At 41.1% G+C, this 17671-nt stretch overlaps 1 protein-coding gene across 2 annotated transcripts in view; it reads left to right on the plus strand.

Moving 5' to 3' along the window:
• LIPA (lipase A, lysosomal acid type) overlaps positions 1 to 17671 on the plus strand; it is a 128903-nt gene that overhangs the window by 78003 nt on the left and 33229 nt on the right. Inside the window, exons 1-3 of one of the 2 annotated variants that reach the window (XM_027528937.1) lie at positions 8346 to 8544; positions 12165 to 12276; positions 15177 to 15294. In XM_027528937.1, the coding sequence (XP_027384738.1) occupies positions 12166 to 12276; positions 15177 to 15294 (229 nt within the window). In that variant the 5' untranslated portion in view covers positions 8346 to 8544; position 12165. Of the gene's footprint in view, positions 1 to 8345; positions 8545 to 12164; positions 12277 to 15176; positions 15295 to 17671 lie in introns of those variants that run through there. The other variant, XM_027528938.1, reaches the window with a different exon arrangement.

The following is a 17671-nucleotide window of genomic DNA, read 5'->3' on the forward strand; positions in this document are numbered from 1 at the left end:
GGTCCCATCACTTCATGGCAGATAGATGGGGAAATAGTGGAAACAGTGTCAGACTTTATTTTTTGGGCTCCAAAATCACTGCAGATGGTGATTGCAGCCATGAAATTAAAAGATGCTTACTCCTTGGAAGGAAAGTTATGACCAAACTAGATAGCATATTCAAAAGCAGAGACATTACTTTGCCAACAAAGGTCCGTCTAGTCAAGGCTATGGTTTTTCCAGTGGTCATGTATGGATGTGAGAGTTGGACTGTGAAGAAAGCTGAGCGCTGAAGAATTGATGCCTTTAAACTGTGGTGTTGGAGAAGACTCTTGAGAGTCCCTTGGACTGCAAGGAGATCCAACCCGTCCATTCTGAAGGAGATCAGCCCTGGGATTTCTTTGGAAGGAATGATGCTAAAGCTGAAACTCCAGTACTTTGGCCACCTCATGCGAAGAGTTGACTCATTGGAAAAGACCCTGATGCTGGGAGGGATTGGGGGCAAGAGGAGAAGGGGACGACAGAGGATGAGATGGCTGGATGGCATCACTGACTGGATGGACGTGAGTCTGAGTGAACTCCGGGAGTTGGTGATGGACAGGGGGCCTGGCGTGCTGGGATTCATGGGGTCGCAAAGAGTTGGACATGACTGAGCAACTGAACTGAACTGAATCAGACTTTGGGGGAAATCCCAAGAAGTGATGAAGACAGTGATCAGTTCTCTTGTTACCAAATCACAAGTCCGAGTGCCTGACGCACTGTGAGGCAAATCAAAACTAGAACATTGGAATCTGGACCAGAAAAAGGTTTTATTAGAGGTTCATACAAGGAGATGGGTGGCTCATGCACTAAGAACCCCTATGTTACAGAAAGCGTTCAGCAAGCCCCTCTAAAGGCAAAATGTGAGGGAGGGGCCTGGTTAGTTGTTGCAAACTTCTTGATGCCAGATCTTTTGCTCTTGAGTCATTGCATGGTCAGGTAATGATGTTCCCATAAATCTCTACTAAAGGAATGTTATTCTTTGTCTTGACAAGAAAGGGCAAGGTCCCAAGATACAACTTTCACCCTCCAAGGTCCCAGTCCTGGCTAAGAGGAGGCAGATCTCAGCTGGTAGCTCCTTCAGGGCCAGGTTCCCACATGCTTCCCAGCTGCAACCCCTAAGGGAGCCAAACACCCAACACAACTGGCCCTCAGTCTCCTCAGGCCAACCCAAATGGTAAGACCAGGTCTCACAGACTGCAACCCATGCAGACAGCCATTGCTACTCATTGTTACTAGACCACAGAGACAGGGATAGAGGAGAGGTTCACCCCTACCTCAAGGGTTGGGCTACGGCTACTAGAAAGCCTTAGTGAGGGCTCTAGAGCCCTGCAGGAAATAGTGCTCAGCCTGTTCCCTGGGCCCTCCAGCTCACCTGCTGGCCCAAACCTGGGTGAGCTGGAGGGCTTCCAGGAAAAGGTCTGAATCTGCTTCTTACCTTACTCTCCACCTGATGACCACTACACCACTGACTCTTGGCTCAATCACTTCCTTAATGGCCCCTCATAGACAGTTCCTTGTGGGCAGAGCCCACTGCGGTGCTGACCAATAGCTGAGCAGGACAACTAACCCGGTGTCTCACTGATAGTTGGTTGCTTGTGGGCGGGGCCCACTGAGGCACTGATCAATGGCTTCGCTAGACCTGTTGCCTAGTGACAGAGTGGCGGGCGGGGCAGCAATGAGGCACAGCAATGGCTGCCTGCTAAGGGCTGTGCTCACCCTGCTCTGTTACATTCTGATGATGTATTCAAAAGATGGGCTTTAGGATAATCTCCTAAATCACTGTAGCGATGTATCTTAGACTTTTCAACAAGTATCAGGATCGGTGTCACTTTTGAAAGGAGGAATTTTATAAGGTTACAATTATATAAGGAAACTTGAAAAAAATTTCCAGTTCATCTGTCAGAAGATGACTTTCATGTCCTTAAGTAGTGTATTAAAGTTTTGTACTATATCATGCATTGGTCTGAGTACTGCTTTTTTAAAAATAATTTTACTTATTTATTAGCTTTTTGATGTACTGGCTGTGCTGGGTCTTTGTTGCTGTGTGGGCTTTTCTCTAGTTGCAGCAAGCAGGAGCTACTCTGTAATTTTGATGTGTGGCTTCTCTTGCTGCTGAGTACAGGCTCTAGGGTGCACAGGTTTCAGCAGTTTCAGAGCAAAGGCTCAGTAGTTGCAGTTCCTGGGCTCCAGAGCACAGGCTCAGTAGTTGTAGCGCACAGGCTTAGTTGTTCCGTGGCACGTGGAATCTTCCCTGATCAAGGATTGAACCTGTTGTCTCCTGCATTAAGAGGCAGATTCTTTACCACTGAGCCACCCAAGGAAGTTCTGAGTACTGCTTTTAATAGAGTATTTTCTTTTTTTTTTTTTTAATTTTTATTTATTTATTTATTTATTTTTTACCTTTATTTTATTTTCTTTTTTTTTTTTTTTTCTTCTTTTTTTTTTTTTTTAAAGAAAATCCATCCTGAACCCTCCTCCCTCCTCCCTCCCCATACCATCCCTCTGGGTCGTCCCAGTGCACCAGTCCCAAGCATCCATTTCTTTTTTACTGTAAGCCAGATGAAAGCAAGTAAGTCCAATACTTACTACTTATCTCTCAGTAAAATACTTAGTTGTGCCAGGTGTCACCTAAGATGAATTAGAAAGACGTAGATAGCGTCCTTCTTTTCTGCATAAAGAAGTGAGCAGTCTAGAGAATTGTATGCATATTTGCAAGGGGTTATTGAAATATTGGATGTGAGGTACTTAGGAAGACACTCATAAGACATGCTTAACAAATATGTTTCCTCCTTCTGCCTTCCCTTAGGAAGACTGTTATCTTGCATCTCTTTGGGAATAAGGAGTACTTCCCATAGGAGGTAGAGGTGAAGGATCATTCTAGGTGATCATATTTTCCTGAAGCAGCCAGGGGTATCAGAAAAGTCTTAGATGATGAATGGAGGTGAAGGGAATACCCAAGCTTGTATTTTTCCTGTGTTGAGTTCTTTGATCTAACAAGGAATATGTTCATTTATTGGATGTTAACATTTGGCAAGAAAATATTTTCAAAAGCTACAGTTGAACTGCCATATTGCTAATATGTCATTTTAAATTTTCCCCAAGATGGGGAAACATCTAGGCTACAGAAACGTCAGTCTCACTTATACACACTTTCATGTCATCTTAAAGGATTGTACGGCTGTCTCCAGAGAAGGTAACACTTATGTTACCAAAGATTTCTTTATCTAATATGTCAGCACCTTTGAACAATGTTAAAAGAATTGTAAAATATTAATTAGAATTAAAAAATTCTTAAAGGAGAGCCTATGTTAGACCTACAAGTTTTATTTCAGAGACTTTATCCTAATGGAATTACCATGGATAAGTAGGTGATATTGGTTTTTAAAAATAACTTAAACATACAACAAAAAAAGGAGATTTGTTAGTAAATTATTGTGACTCCAAATAACAGTATCATACATGTAGCCACTAAAAATGATTTTTAAAATGTTGAATGACATAGAAAGATTTTCAATATTAAGTGGGAATAAAGCAGACAAATAATATATGTGGTCTGAGCCCAGTTTTGTAAAATTATGTATGCAGAGGAGAATAGGGTTAGATGCTATACACACAAGTGGAAATACATTGAACCTATATGATAACTAAAAGCCACTAATAATAAGATAAATTGTATTTATAGAAAGGAATTTACTGTAAGAAAACATTAAAAAAAAAAAACCAATTAACTAGCATTTATTGAGTGCTATATGCCAGACCAATTTTAAGTGCTTTACATATATTATCCTGTCTAAACTTTGAAATGGTCTTTGACCCTTCTAATTTTATTTTACAGGTGATAAAACTGAGAAAAAGAAGTTCAAAATCTTGCCCAAATTTGCACAGCTAACAAATTGTTGATATTGGCTTGAACTTGAGTGGTCTGACCCCTGAGTCTGCACTCCTGACCACAATTCTGGACTTCCTCCTACTTTGCCAACATAGAATATAGAAAGATCATGTGAACATTATGTTGAATTTCCCTCTCTGGCTCCACTTTTCATCCTTTTCCATCCAGCCTTGTAAAGTGGGAAGATTATGGAATGGACTATATTAACAGGTTCCTTGATCCTCCAGCTACTGGCTGGGTTTTGTCAACAGGGAATGCTTTGCAGAAGACTGAAGGGAGGGAGATGGTGATGGCACAGGGTTTATTTCTCTCCCTGCTGAGAGGCTAAGGGCTGTGTCATTCTGAAGAAGGATTCTGTTCCTTTCACGGGGGCTTCTATGAGATGCTTTCCTTCCATTTTCCGGTAACCATCTCATCTCTTTGGGCCTAGGGATGGCTAACAACTGTGCCATCTTGTGATTCCCCTATCCAACCACAGTTAAATTGCCCCTTTGTAAATCAGCTCTCTCAAACATCCCATTTTAAGTGTCCTAGTTAGAATCCAAACTGATGCAAGGTGTGATCTCTGTTTTTAAAAAGCTGACATAGAGTACTTGGGGCATATACCTCAGGAACAGGAAAGCTGAAGACTGTATAAAAAGAGATCATCTGTAGGAGTAAGGTTGATGGTTACAAACTAAGGTGTTTTAAGTTGCATATTCCTGGCCACCTGCATCTTATTCTCCATTCTTATTTTCCTCTTTAGCTGTAGAGATGTCTGTAAAGCATGCTGCATGGCGATCAAGATGCGCTCTGAAGTTTTGCAATCTCGGTGTCAGAAGTAATTATAGCAAAGTAATTCTCACACTGGTTTTCAGAGCAATTTACAGAGCTTGTGACACGCATGGACATTGAATCATAGAGCATTTTATAGACAACTCTTTATTTGGAACAGATTCACGAGGTCATTAGATAGGACCTCTCTAGAAACAGAAACACAAAATAGAAGCTGAGACAGACTTGAGTCAGAATGTTTTATGGACTTATCTTCTGCTCAAGATAACATAAAGCTATAATAATACAGTTCCTTCCCTGCTTTCTCAGTCCTCTAATGTTGAGACCTTTCTCATTAACTACTGAACTCTTACAAGTCTGAGCAGAACAGATGTTTGAGGACTTGCAACTTCTGAGACGTCAATAGCCAAACACCACAAGTCATGACCTGGTCACTCTTCCACTCCCTTGAGGCATCTGCCTTCTTCTGTTGTACCCAACAGATTGACGGTGATAATATACAAAAGTTTTATCTCTCCCTCCCTCTCTCTCTCTCTCCATATATATATATATTTTTTTTTTTTTTTTCTTCGAAATTTGAGGCAAGGACACAGCCTTTAATTCTCTGCTCTAACAGCTGAGTTCTGACTCACATAGGAAAGGGTTGGAGGAGGAGGTGGAGAGTAAGAGATTCTAGAAAGTCACTTGCACAAATAAGGAAAAAGCCATCAGATCATCTCTTAAAGCTAATGCTGCATCTGCTAGTTCTGTCTATAGTTGCTTCCTTAACTATATTCAGATCTGTGCTTTCTATAAAATGCAAATAAATTCTGTAATACTTGAAAAGACAAATTTCATGAGTGTAATTGTGAGATTGGCTTGTCTGGAACTGACTGGCACTTAGAATTGACACTGATTTCCATATTCCCAGGGTTTACAGTTAACCAGGATCTTGTGGAAGAATTCAGGACTGCTGACCACTGTAGCCTTTATTCAGGTCTCAGTCTGCTCCATTTCACTCCTTTTCTCCTGAAGATCCCAGGGATTTAGCCTGGTTCTTCTCTGGTTTGGAAGATTCTTTCTCTATAATAAAATGAATGGTACAGACAAAAAATGTAATTGCCTACTGTCCCTCTACTTTAATATTGCCTTTTTTCATTTGTCTGAAATGTCATTTTCATTTCATTTGTCAAATGATTCATTTGAACCATGAATCATTTTAAAAATGATAATATGTTACAGAACTCCAACAGAAACTTGTGGATTATACTGTGACAGGTGGTATTGAAGAAGCTGCAGACAAATTGTTAAAGATATCAGCACAATTTCATTGCTTAAAAATATCATGTGTTTTATAGAACAACTGCAAACTCAATAATAACCAATATTAGAATAAGAACGTTTCCAAATCCGTAAAAGCCAAAGTTCTCAGAAGGATTTATGTGACCATATATACATAAGGCTACCCTGTTCATCACCAACTCCCAGAGCTTGCTCAATTCATGTCCATCAAGTCAGTGATGCCATCCTCTGTCATCCGTGTCTCCTGCCTTCAATCTTTCCCAGCATCAGGGTCTTTTCCAATGAATCAGTTCTTCGCAGAGATGGGAATCAATCTTCAAGAGATGGGACCACCAGACCACCTTACCTGCCTCCTGAGAAATCTTTATGAACGTCAAGAAGCAACAGTTAGAACTGGACATGGAACAACAGACTGTTTCCGAATTGGGAAAGGAGTACATCAAGGCTGTATATTCCCATCTCTTGAAGATGGGAATACAATCTTCCCTCATAGCTCAGTTGGTAAAGAATCTGCCTGCAATGCAGGAGACCCTGGAGAAGGGATAGGCTACTCACTTCAGTATTCTTGGGCTTCCCTTGTGGCTCAGCTGGTAAAGAATCTGCCTGCAATGTGGGAGACCTGGGTTCGATCCCTGGGTGGGGAAGATCCCCTGGAGAAGGGAAAGGCTACCCACTCCAGTAATCTGGCCTGGAGAATTCCATGGACTGTATAGTCCATGTAGTCACAAAGAGTCAGACACGACTGAGTGACTTTCACTTCACTTCACATACATAAATGATGGGCTCCCCCATCCTTACCCCCATCCCTGCCATCCTCTGAATCTCTAGCTGGTATGCTCTGCTGCTCTGATATTGACAGGGCAAGCTCCCTATTTCCTTCAGCTTGACTCAACCATCCCCTTCTATGTGATAAAGTGAAAAATGGCCTGCTTAAGAGTTAAACTATTAAGAGGAAATGGAATAGGGAGACCAGAAATAAACCCACACACCTATGGCCAATTTATTTATAACAAAGAAAGCAGGAACATACAATGGATAAAAGACAGTTTCTTCAACATGTGGTGCTGAGAAAACTGAACAGTTACAGGCAAAACAATGAGATTAGGACATTTCCTTCATATCATATACAAAAATAAACCCAAAGTGGTTTAAAGACCTAAATGTAAGACCTGAAACCATAAACCCCTAGAAGAGAACATAGGCAGAAGATTCTTTGACATAAAATCACAGCAATATATATAATATATATAACATTAATTATATTTTATATATGTGATCTTTCTCCTGAAGCAAAGGAAACAAAAACTTAAAAATGGGACCTAATTAAACTTAAAAGCTTTTGCATAGCAAAGGACATCACTGATAAAAGGACAATCTATGGAACAGGTGGCAATAGTTACAAACGATATGGTCAACAAAGTTATGTTGCTTTTTCCTGAATACCTTCCAATGGCTTCTCTTCTTGGTAAGAAGTAATAGAGTCATTCCAGTTGGTCCCCAAGGCCCCCAGTTACCTCTAGGACATCATGATCTACTGCTCTCCACCTCCCACTTTCTGTTCCAGCGACACTGACCAAATTCCGCTTATTAAACACCACTAAGAATATTCCTGCCGCAGGACCTTTGCACTTGCTATCCTCTCATCTCAGAATGCTCCTTCCCAGTATCCACATGGTTCGAAATCACCTTCTTTTTGTTTGTGCTCGAAGTGTCATCAGAGGGTCCTTTCCTGATTACTTTAGACATAACATAGCACCCACCTTCATTATCTCTTTATTGTTCATCATGGCATTTTCACTACTTCATTTTTATATTTATTCATGATGTCTCTTCCCATTAGAATGTAAGCAGGAGATGACGGTTCTTGTTTGGCTGCTATACCCCTAGTATCTTCAAAAGTTAAAGTGTTAGTCACTCAGTCGTGTCCGATTCTTTGTGACCTCTGGACTGTAGCCCACCAGGCTCCTCTGTCCATGGAATTCTCCAGGCAAGAATACTGGAGGGGGTTGCCATTTCCTTCTCCAGGGGATCTTCCCAAGCCAGGGATCGAACACTGTTCTCCCGCATTGCAGGCAAACTCTTTATCCACTAGGCATTTTAGTAATAAAAATAAAATGTACAGCAAGATTGCCCTGCCTCAGGCACGCCGCTGAGGGATTCATAAGTAGCATGTAATTACATCTACAGAGCCCACGTTCTCTGTGCCAGGGGCGGAGCTTAGTGGCTCTGCAGGAGCTCCTGCGGTGGAGCCCACGCAGCCTACTAGACCCGGCCAGCGCGGCCAGTGGGTGGAGCTGGTGATCCGCTCCGCCCGGGAGCCGGCTGCGGGACGCCGCAGCGCTCGAGCGCGCCCATGGCGCATGCTCCGCGGGAGCCGAGAGCCCGCTCGGAAGCGAAGGAGTCTCCGCTGCACTTCCCGGCGGCAGGCTGATCTGATTGGGAGCGCTAGAGCCTGAGCCCGGCGCGGGCGCGGGCCCCGGGTCCAGCAAGGCTCCGCCCCCTCCAGGTTCCCTGCGGCCGCCCCAGCCTCTCGAGCAGGCACTGCGGCTCTCGACAGCGGCCCGGGAGGACGGCTGCAGGTGAGTGCCGGCCCTGCTGCACTGTTAGGGTTCCGCAGCATCGGCCTTCCTCCGAGGGCCCCGCACCCTGCCGGGTGCTCAGTCTCACCGCCTGTGAACCTCTGCAGGACCCCTCTGCGCTGGTTCGCGGAGCACCCGAGGACGGGCAACTTTAGCCTGTCCTTCTCTGCGCTGCAGCGACACCCGGGATTTCTGATTCCCAGTTCCCCTACTTCCTCCTCGTCCTTCACTCGCATTAGCTCCGCCAGGCAGCCCCCAGACCTCGCTTACTTTTTAGCCAAAGGCATGGTCAAGGAACGGCTTGATACCTGTCCTGGTGAATATCCCGGAGATACTATTTAACCACTGGACATTTTGCTTCCAGTAATAAACCTGGGTCAGCCTCAGTTTCCTGGAAAAAGGATTTAACGGTACTGCAGAGTTGTTGGAGGCGTAATGAACATAGTAGGACCGAAGCGCTGCCTGCGAAATCTGGAGCATAGCAAGAGCTTAAATGGGAGTCAAAATTACTAGTGTTGTTCTTATTGTTAGCTGAATAACAAGCTGCTTTGGAGCTTATCTTTTCTTCAGCTACTGAACTCTGGACTGCCCCAATCCTGTTTTTCAGAATCTGTTCTGTGTCCACCCTTTGCTGGGTCCTGGGAGTTCAGAGTTGACCCAGAGACTGGCTCTGCCCTCAGGCTGGTGTAAAATGAAGACAGACAAGTACTTAGTTGGGCTGTTAACAGTACCAAAAGAATTGAGATAAAGTTGCAGAGCCCACTGAATCCATCTTGGAGGAGGCTTTTTCTCCTTGAACTTCTTAGTCATCATCCTATGACAGTTACTTGACTGATAGGTTGAGAAACTGTCCAGTGTTTTGTTGGAGGGAAAAATCAGTTGGATGATTTTTCTAGTTGAGTAGCTTCAGATGTTATCCTTCTGGAGCTTTCTTTGTAGACAGCTGCCAAGGCAATGGCAACCCGCTTCAGTACTCTTGTCTGGAAAATCCCATGTACAGAGGAGCCTGGTAGGCTGCAGTCCATGGGGTCCCTGGAGGTCGGACACAACTGACCGACTTCACTTTCACTTTTCACTTTCCTGCATTGGAAAAAGAAATGGCAACCCACTCCAGTGTTCTTGCCTGGAGAATCCCAGGGACGGCGGGGCCTGGTGGGCTGCAGTCTATGGGATCGCACAGAGTCGGATACGACCGAAGCGACTTAGCAGCAGCAGCAGCCCCAAATCCAGGAGCATTGGCACTGACTGGAAAAGCAGCTGCCACCGGAGGTGTTACTATTTGAAACTGTGGTTACAAACTTTTTCTTTTCTTTTTCAATCTACTTGGTATTCCCTAGTAATAATAGGCTTTCGGAAGGTTGTATTTATGATAAAGGTAGACCTGAACTGTACAGCCCTTCCTAACCACCATAAAGAAATGCAAACTTGTGACTTTGTCTGTACAGATTCAAGATAATATCTGTTCCTGTCTAGAAATTGCAGGTTCACCACTTCTGGGAGAAATCACTCCATCACCAGCAGGAGATGCATCAGCAGACGGGAGCTAGTTCACTTTTGCAATCATCTGAGAACCAATTTCTTAAGACTTGTGGAATTCTGGGTTTAAGCCCATCTTAAAAACAGCTCTGTTGAATTACTGACATATAGTACTAGCAGGACATGTTTAGAATGTACATTTTATGCATTTTGATATGTTTATACATGTGAAACTATGATTATTCAACGTCATTAACCCATCCGTTACCCCCAAAAGATTCCTTGTGCATTGGGTACCCCTTTGCAATGCTTACTTCCTGCCCCTCATTTCCCCAGGCAGCCATTTATCTACTTTCTGTCAATAGAGATTAGGTTGCATTTTCTAGAGTTTTATAGAAATGAAATCATATCTATTTATTTGATCTGGCTTTGTAAAGAATCCACCTGCCAATGCAGGAGACACAAGAGATGCAGGTTCAATCCCTGGATCAGAAAGATCCCCTGAAGTAGGAAATGGCAAACCACTCCAGTATTCTTGCCTGGAAAATTCCATAGACAGAGAAGCCTGACGGGCTATAGTCCATGGGGCCGAAAAGAGTTGGACACGACTGAGCGACTGCACACATCATGTGCTTGGGACTGTGGACTTTCACTCACCAGGATTATTTTGAGATTCATCCATGTTATTTATGTGCATTCCTTTTTATTGCTGAATAGTATGTATATATCATAATATATTGATCCATTCACCCATTCAGGGCATTTGGGTTTTTCTCGTGTTTGGCTATTGCCCATAGAGCTGTTATGAACATCTTTATACAAGTCTTTGTATTGGGATACACTCATCCATATCTTTTTAAAAAATTAATTTATTTATTTTAGTTGGAGGATAATTGCTTTACAGTATTGTGACGACTTTTGCCATACATAGACAGGAATCAGCCACAGGTACACATGTGTCCCCCCATCATGAATCCCCCTCCCACATTCCTCCCTACCCCATCCCTCTGGGTTGTCCCAGAGCACACTGGCTTTGAGTGCCCTGCTTCATGCATCAAACTTGCACTGGTCTTACATATAGTAATATACACGTTTCTATGTTATTCTCTCAAATCATCCCACTGTCTCCTTCTCCCACATAGTCCAAAAGTCTGTTCTTTACATCTGTGTGTCTTTCTGTCTTGCATATAGGGTCACTGTTAGCATCTTTCTAAATTCCATATTTATGCGTTAATATACAGTATTGGTGTTTCTCTTTCTGAGTCTGTATAATAGGCTCCAGTTTCATCCACCTCATTAGACTGACTCAAATGTGTTCCTTTTTATAGCTGAGTAATATTCCATTGTGTATATGTGCCACAACTTCTTGTCCATTCATCTGCCATCATTCATATCTTTAAGGGACTATATTTATTTTAAAATATATGGGAGGCTGGGGCTGTAGTCCCACTTTTGCCTCTAACCATCAGCGTGTCCTTGAAAGAGTCACTTCATTTTGCCTTTAATATCCATCCCCAAGGTCTTTGCTGTGCTGTGATTTTGTGCCATCACTGTTAGAACTGATCCCTGGAGAGGGTCTCAGAAGCAGAGAGGGGCAATCTTCTTTCCTTCTATTTCTTCTGCATGCTCTCGTATTTTTTTCATTTCACTTTTTTCCCCTTGGGTGACAAATTCAAATCCTAACGTGTAACTTTGTGCAAGAAGGGAAGTGAATAACTAGCGAGAATAGGAGCTCATATCAGCTGAACTTCAGAACATTTGAATCACAGTTAGAGAGGAAAAGGTGGGAGGTTAACAGGCTCTGGAATTTTGGGGATCTTCCCTTTTCTTAACGTATAGTCCTCTCTTCCGCTCTTGCTCCAGGAACATTACGTTTAACTTTGTGGTGAGCAGGTGGGTGGGTGTTCTGGGCTCCATGTGTCACAAATTAACTGAGGGTGGTGGGTGGGAGGTTTCCTAGTTAAAAAGAATTCCTGAATTTTTTCTTTGAGGTGTGGCTTGAGTCATTTGTTCCCTATTTGGCCTTTGCCTAACTTTTAGCTGACGTAAACTGGTTCAGAACCTCGTATGGGAGCATTATTTACCAGTGTAATTTTGTGTAGTAAAATTGGTGTGGGCAAATAACAACAGACTGTTTTATACAGAATGAAAATGTGGCTCTGGGGTTTGCTGGTCTGTTTGGTCCTTGGGACCCTGCCTTCCCAGGCATCTGGATGGAAGCAGACACCTGTGGATCCTGAAACAAATATGAATGTGGTAAGTTTCTTAAAGGCGTCTGCTTCTTAAAACGCATCTGTGATCAATGTTATTTCTGAAATCCAGTTACACAGCTACATGAAGCTACAAACTCCATTCTCTTTATATCTCATTGTGTTTTTCATGTTCTCTGAATCTCCAGTTCAGTTAGCTGGACTTTACCCACTAGGTAATGTGTATTTTACAAACCTCTTTTTACTGATGAAATGATACACTTCTTAATAAGATAAGTGATATTTTTAGACATGCATTTCATTTTTAAATCTCACTGATTGTGTTTAAACAACAGTAAAAAAGTGTTAAAACTTCCGAAGAATGTTAATACTGAGTGTGTTGAACAAGGACAGATTACCGGTGTTCATAGTTCAGTACAAAAATCAAAGTATCTGAAAACAATTTTGTTAGAACAAATAAAAATATAATCCGTCAAGTAATGAAAACATTTGAAAGTTATTCGTCTTAAGCAAACAATTAAATCTGGAGACACTTTATTTAGGCATAAAATATCAGGAAAGTGTAGATTGCTACAGAAAACAGCAGGTTTAAAACAATGACACAACTGAAGAACCAGGTAGCTTTGGAGATTTTGATAAATTTATAGTCAAGAGAGTGCGACCTGTTATCAGGGTCTTAAGGTTGCATTTTATCTCTTGTTCCTGATTTCTTCTTTTTAAGGTTTTTTAAAATTAAAAGCATTTTTCTTTTTGAATTTTTTCTGTAAGAATGATAAACTTAAATCCTTTCAAGTGTTTGTGGTAGAGAGAATCACAAGCACTTATTCACATTGTCTTCTGGATAACTGAGTTAGCTGTATGCCACTGAGCTCCTAATTAACAGTTGCCCAATGGATTAAGTGGTACAAACTGCTATATGTAAAATAAAGAAGCTTCAAGGATATATTGTACAGCACAGGGAATATAGACAATATTTTATAATAACTATAAATGGAATTTAACCTTTAAAAATTATGAATCAGTGTGTTGTATACCTGAAACTTATATTAAACATCAACTATCAGTTCAGTTCAATCGCTCAGTGGTGTCTGACTCTTTGCAACCCCATGAACCACAGCACGCCAGGCCTCCCTGTCCACCACCAACTCCCTGTGTTTACTCAGACTCATGTCTATTGAGTTGGTGATGCCATCCAACTATCTCATCCTCTGTCATCCCCTTCTCCTCCCACCTTCAATCTTTCCCAGCATCAGGGGCTTTTCAAATGACTCAGTTCTTCCCATCAGGTGGTCAAAGTATTGGAGTTTGAGCTTCAGCATCAGTCCTTCCAATGAATATTCAGGACTGATTTCCTTTAGGATGGACTGGTTGGATCTCCTTGCAGTCCAATGGACTCTCAAGAGTCTTCTCCAACACCATAGTTCAAAAGTATCAATTCTTTGGCACTCAACTTTCTTTATAGTTCAACCCTCACATCCATACATGACTACTGGAAAAACCGTAGCTTTAACTAGCCGGACCTTTGTCGGCAAAGTAATGTCTCTGATTTTTAATATGCTGTCTAAGTTGCTCATAACTTTTCTTCCAAAGAGTGTCTTTTAATTTCATGGCAGCAGTCACCATCTGCAGTGATTTTAGAGCCCAGAAAAATAAAATCAGCCACTGTTTCCACTGTTTCCCCATCTATTTGCCATGAAGTGATCAGACCAGATGTCATGATCTTAGTTTTCTGAATGTTGAGCTTTAAGCCAACTTTTTCACTCTCCTATTTCACTTTCATCAAGAGTCTCTTTAGTTCTTCTTCGCTTTCTGCCATAAGGGTGGTGTCATCTGCATATCTGAGGTTATTGATATTTCTCCCGGCAATCTTGATCCCAGCTTGTGCTTCATCCAGCCCAGTGTTTCTCGTGATGTACTCTGCATGTAAGTTAAATAAGCAAGGTGACAATATACAACCTCGATGTACTCCTTTCCCTACTTGGAACCAGTCTATTGTTCCATGTCCAGTTCTAACTGTTGCTTCTTGACCTGCATACAGATTTCTCAGGAGGCAGGTCAAGTGGTCAGAATTTTCCGCAGTTTATTGTGATCCACATAGTCAAAGGCTTTGGCATAGTCAATAAAGCAGAAGTAGATGCTTTTCTGGAACTCTTTTGCTTTTTCGATGATCCAGTGGATATTGGCAATTTGATCTCTGGTTCCTCTTCCTTTTCTAAACCCAGCTTGAACATCTGGGACTTCATGGTTCATATACTGCTGAAGCCTGGCTTGGAGAGTTTTGAGCATTACTTTGCTAGTGTGTGAGATGAGTGCAATTGTGCAGTAGTTTGAGCATTCCCTCAATAAAAAAAAAAAAAAGAAAGAAAACCTAATTGCCCGATGGATCTTTCCTTATGTGAATTTGATCATTATTCCTTTTCATCTTTCCCCCTGGTTTTATTGAAATGTAATGGACATATAGCATTGAATTAGTTTAAGATGTACAAGATAGTGATTTGCTCTGGGTCTGTATCATTTTATCTTGTTCAACTCTACCTTGACATTCTAGTGTAGATTTATTGGTCCACTGATTAAAAACAGATTAATATTTTTTATCCTTCATTTCCCAGGATGGGGTCTCTTGAAACAAGGAAAATTGTAGATTACAGAATTAACTGGCATATTTAGAAAAGAAAGAAAGAAGTGGTTATTTGTGCCTGGGAGCCAGGATGGAACCAAAGAAGCCCAAAGCTATGGTAAAATAAGGCACAGTTGGTGCAGAACATGTTAGAATGGTGAATCCAAGGTTTAAGTAAGCATCTGTGAGTAGAATGCAGGGGTGAAACAAGGGGAGGATTTACTCTTGTGATGGAGATTGGCTACTAGATAGAGCAGACTAAAATTTCAGTAATGGTTTCTTAAATAAAACTTGGTCATTGACATTTTGTCTTTTCCTTTGCTCCACAGAGTGAAATTATCTCTCACTGGGGATTCCCTAGTGAGGAACACCTGGTTGTGACAGCAGATGGGTATATTCTTTGCCTTAACCGAATTCCCCATGGGAGGAAAAACCGTTCCGACAAAGGTATGGGTATCTTCAGTGCTGAGACAGGAAAGTTCTGAAAATCTAATTGCATTGCTGGAATTTGGCTGGTTTTTATACCAGTCACAAGTTCAGATTTAACATGAAAACATTGAAATGGGATTGTCTTTTAGATCAAAGTACTCAACATATTACATTTATGCCAGATATATAGAAACACTTCTTTTAAAGAAGCAAGGACAAGAATCATCTAATTTCATTTTCACTTAAAAATTCAAAGGTCAGGTTTGTTTGAGAATATGCTAAAATATCTCATTGTTATAAGGAAGCATTTTATTTAATAAAGTGATTTGAACATTAAGTAGATAGCTCTTGCTATTTGAAGATTACTTAATTTTTTGAGTAGGTAATGTCACATAGTTCAAAAATTGAAGAGAATGAAAAGCTACACAGTAAAATACCTCCCTCCTATTTCATTCTTTACCTCCCCAGTTTTTTTATGTATCCTTCCAAATTTTCTTTATTTTAAATTTATCTCTAAAAAAGCCTCTTAGAAACAAACATAAATTATTATTTTCCCTGCTTGCCTTTTAATTCAGAATGTGGCATATAACACACATTTTTGTTTCTTGAATTTTTTTGTTTAATGTTTTGAGTATTTTTCATACAGTACGAAGAGTACTTGATCATTCATCTCTACCAATACATAGTATTCCACTGTATAACTGTCATGATTTATTTAGCAAGTGTTCTCTTAGTGGCATTTGGACTATTTCTACTCTTCCTTTAACAAGTACTGCTGCTGTAAATAACCTTGTTTGTGTGCAAGTTTATTTATAAGATACACTTTCAGAAATAGAATTTTTGGGTCAGAGGATATGTGGATTTGTGATTTTGATGTGTGTATGTTAGTCACTCAGTCATGTCCGACTCTTTGCGACCCCATGGACTATAGCCCTCAGGGCTCCTCTGTCCATGGAATTCTCCAGGCAAGAATACTGGAGTGGGTTGCCATTCCCTTCTCCAGGGGATCTTCCCAACCCAGGGATCAAATCCAAGTCTCCTTGCATTGACAGGCAGACTCTACCATCAGAACCACCAGGGAAGACCCAGATATTGTTAAATTACTTTCCATGTGGTCTTGTTCTGGTAACTACACTTATTGGGAATACTTGAGCTTTGGCTTAAAATATATGCATATTTAAGTATTTAAGCTTTGGCTTAAAATATATGCATATTTTTTCTGTCTCATAACTCAAGCAAAACTGTGGTTTCCAGTGCAGATTGAAGAATTTCTAGATAGACTTCTTGAAATCACTGAACAGACATCAGAATAAGGATCTGATCCTTAGTCAATTGTCTCTCTAGATACAGATTTTTTTTCTTTTTTAACACTTTTTGTTTTTAGAAACTTTCCTTAGGCTACTAAGGTGAGATTAAGGTAAATGGATAACTGTCTTCTTCAAAATTTTATGTGAGTAGAAAATATTTATTCAAAATGAATTTAAAAGCCCTCTGTGTTAATTGAGCTTTATATCATTGTCTATTTTTCTCTTAATAAAATCTGACTTATCTATGTTTTTCTCCTGTAAATTCTAGCCATAATGAGTCTTTTGATGATGTTACCTGGTGAAGACAGCCAGTGCTCTTTTTGAAATTTAATTTCTGACTCTTGAGAGTTTTATGATTTATAGATCCTGCTAAATGTATGTTACAAAATCGGAAATGAGTTACAACAAGGGCTTCTGTTTTTCTTCTGCTCAAGACATGCAAAACATTTCAGAGTGAACATATGATCTTGATTTCCTTCCTCTGTTTTACTTTTAAAGTGAACTTTGTATACAGATTTCAGAGTCAATATAAAGAAAGATATGTATTGATACTGTTTCTCTTAAAAGTGGCTAGTTGACTAATATAATTACTAATGTGAGCCATTGTTAAAAGATACAGGAAACCTCAGTGAAAACAAGCTTAAAGAATGTGCCTCCTTCCTCCAGGCTTTTCTCTCCTATAGCAATCAAAGCAAATAGTGCCAGGTGGCTTCCTGTGGTATTTATCTCAGCCACCGCAGGTGAAATTGCTGTACCCTAGGAAGCGAGCATCCTTCTTGACTTGCTCTCAGGTGATAGAAGAAGAGACGGGGGAATTCTGTCTGCCCATAAGCACTTCTGTGCTTTCACCTCTGTAGGTCTTGGGTTCTTCATTTTTAAAAATAGTCGATTGCCTCAGATGATCTCAAAGTTCCCCATTAGTCTTTATTGCTCCCTAGTTATATGGGTTAGATTTCTTCTTTTTTTTTTTGGCAGGGGTATGTGGATTGGGGCAGTGACTATCTTTGGTCTTCAGAATGGGGAACAGATCGAAGGCACTCATCGTCTGGTCATAGCATCAAGTCCCCGCCCTTTTCCTCTGCTCTGCA

This window comes from Bos indicus x Bos taurus, chromosome 26 (genome assembly GCF_003369695.1).
Source record: "Bos indicus x Bos taurus breed Angus x Brahman F1 hybrid chromosome 26, Bos_hybrid_MaternalHap_v2.0, whole genome shotgun sequence".
Classification (NCBI taxonomy): Eukaryota; Metazoa; Chordata; class Mammalia; order Artiodactyla; family Bovidae; genus Bos; species Bos indicus x Bos taurus.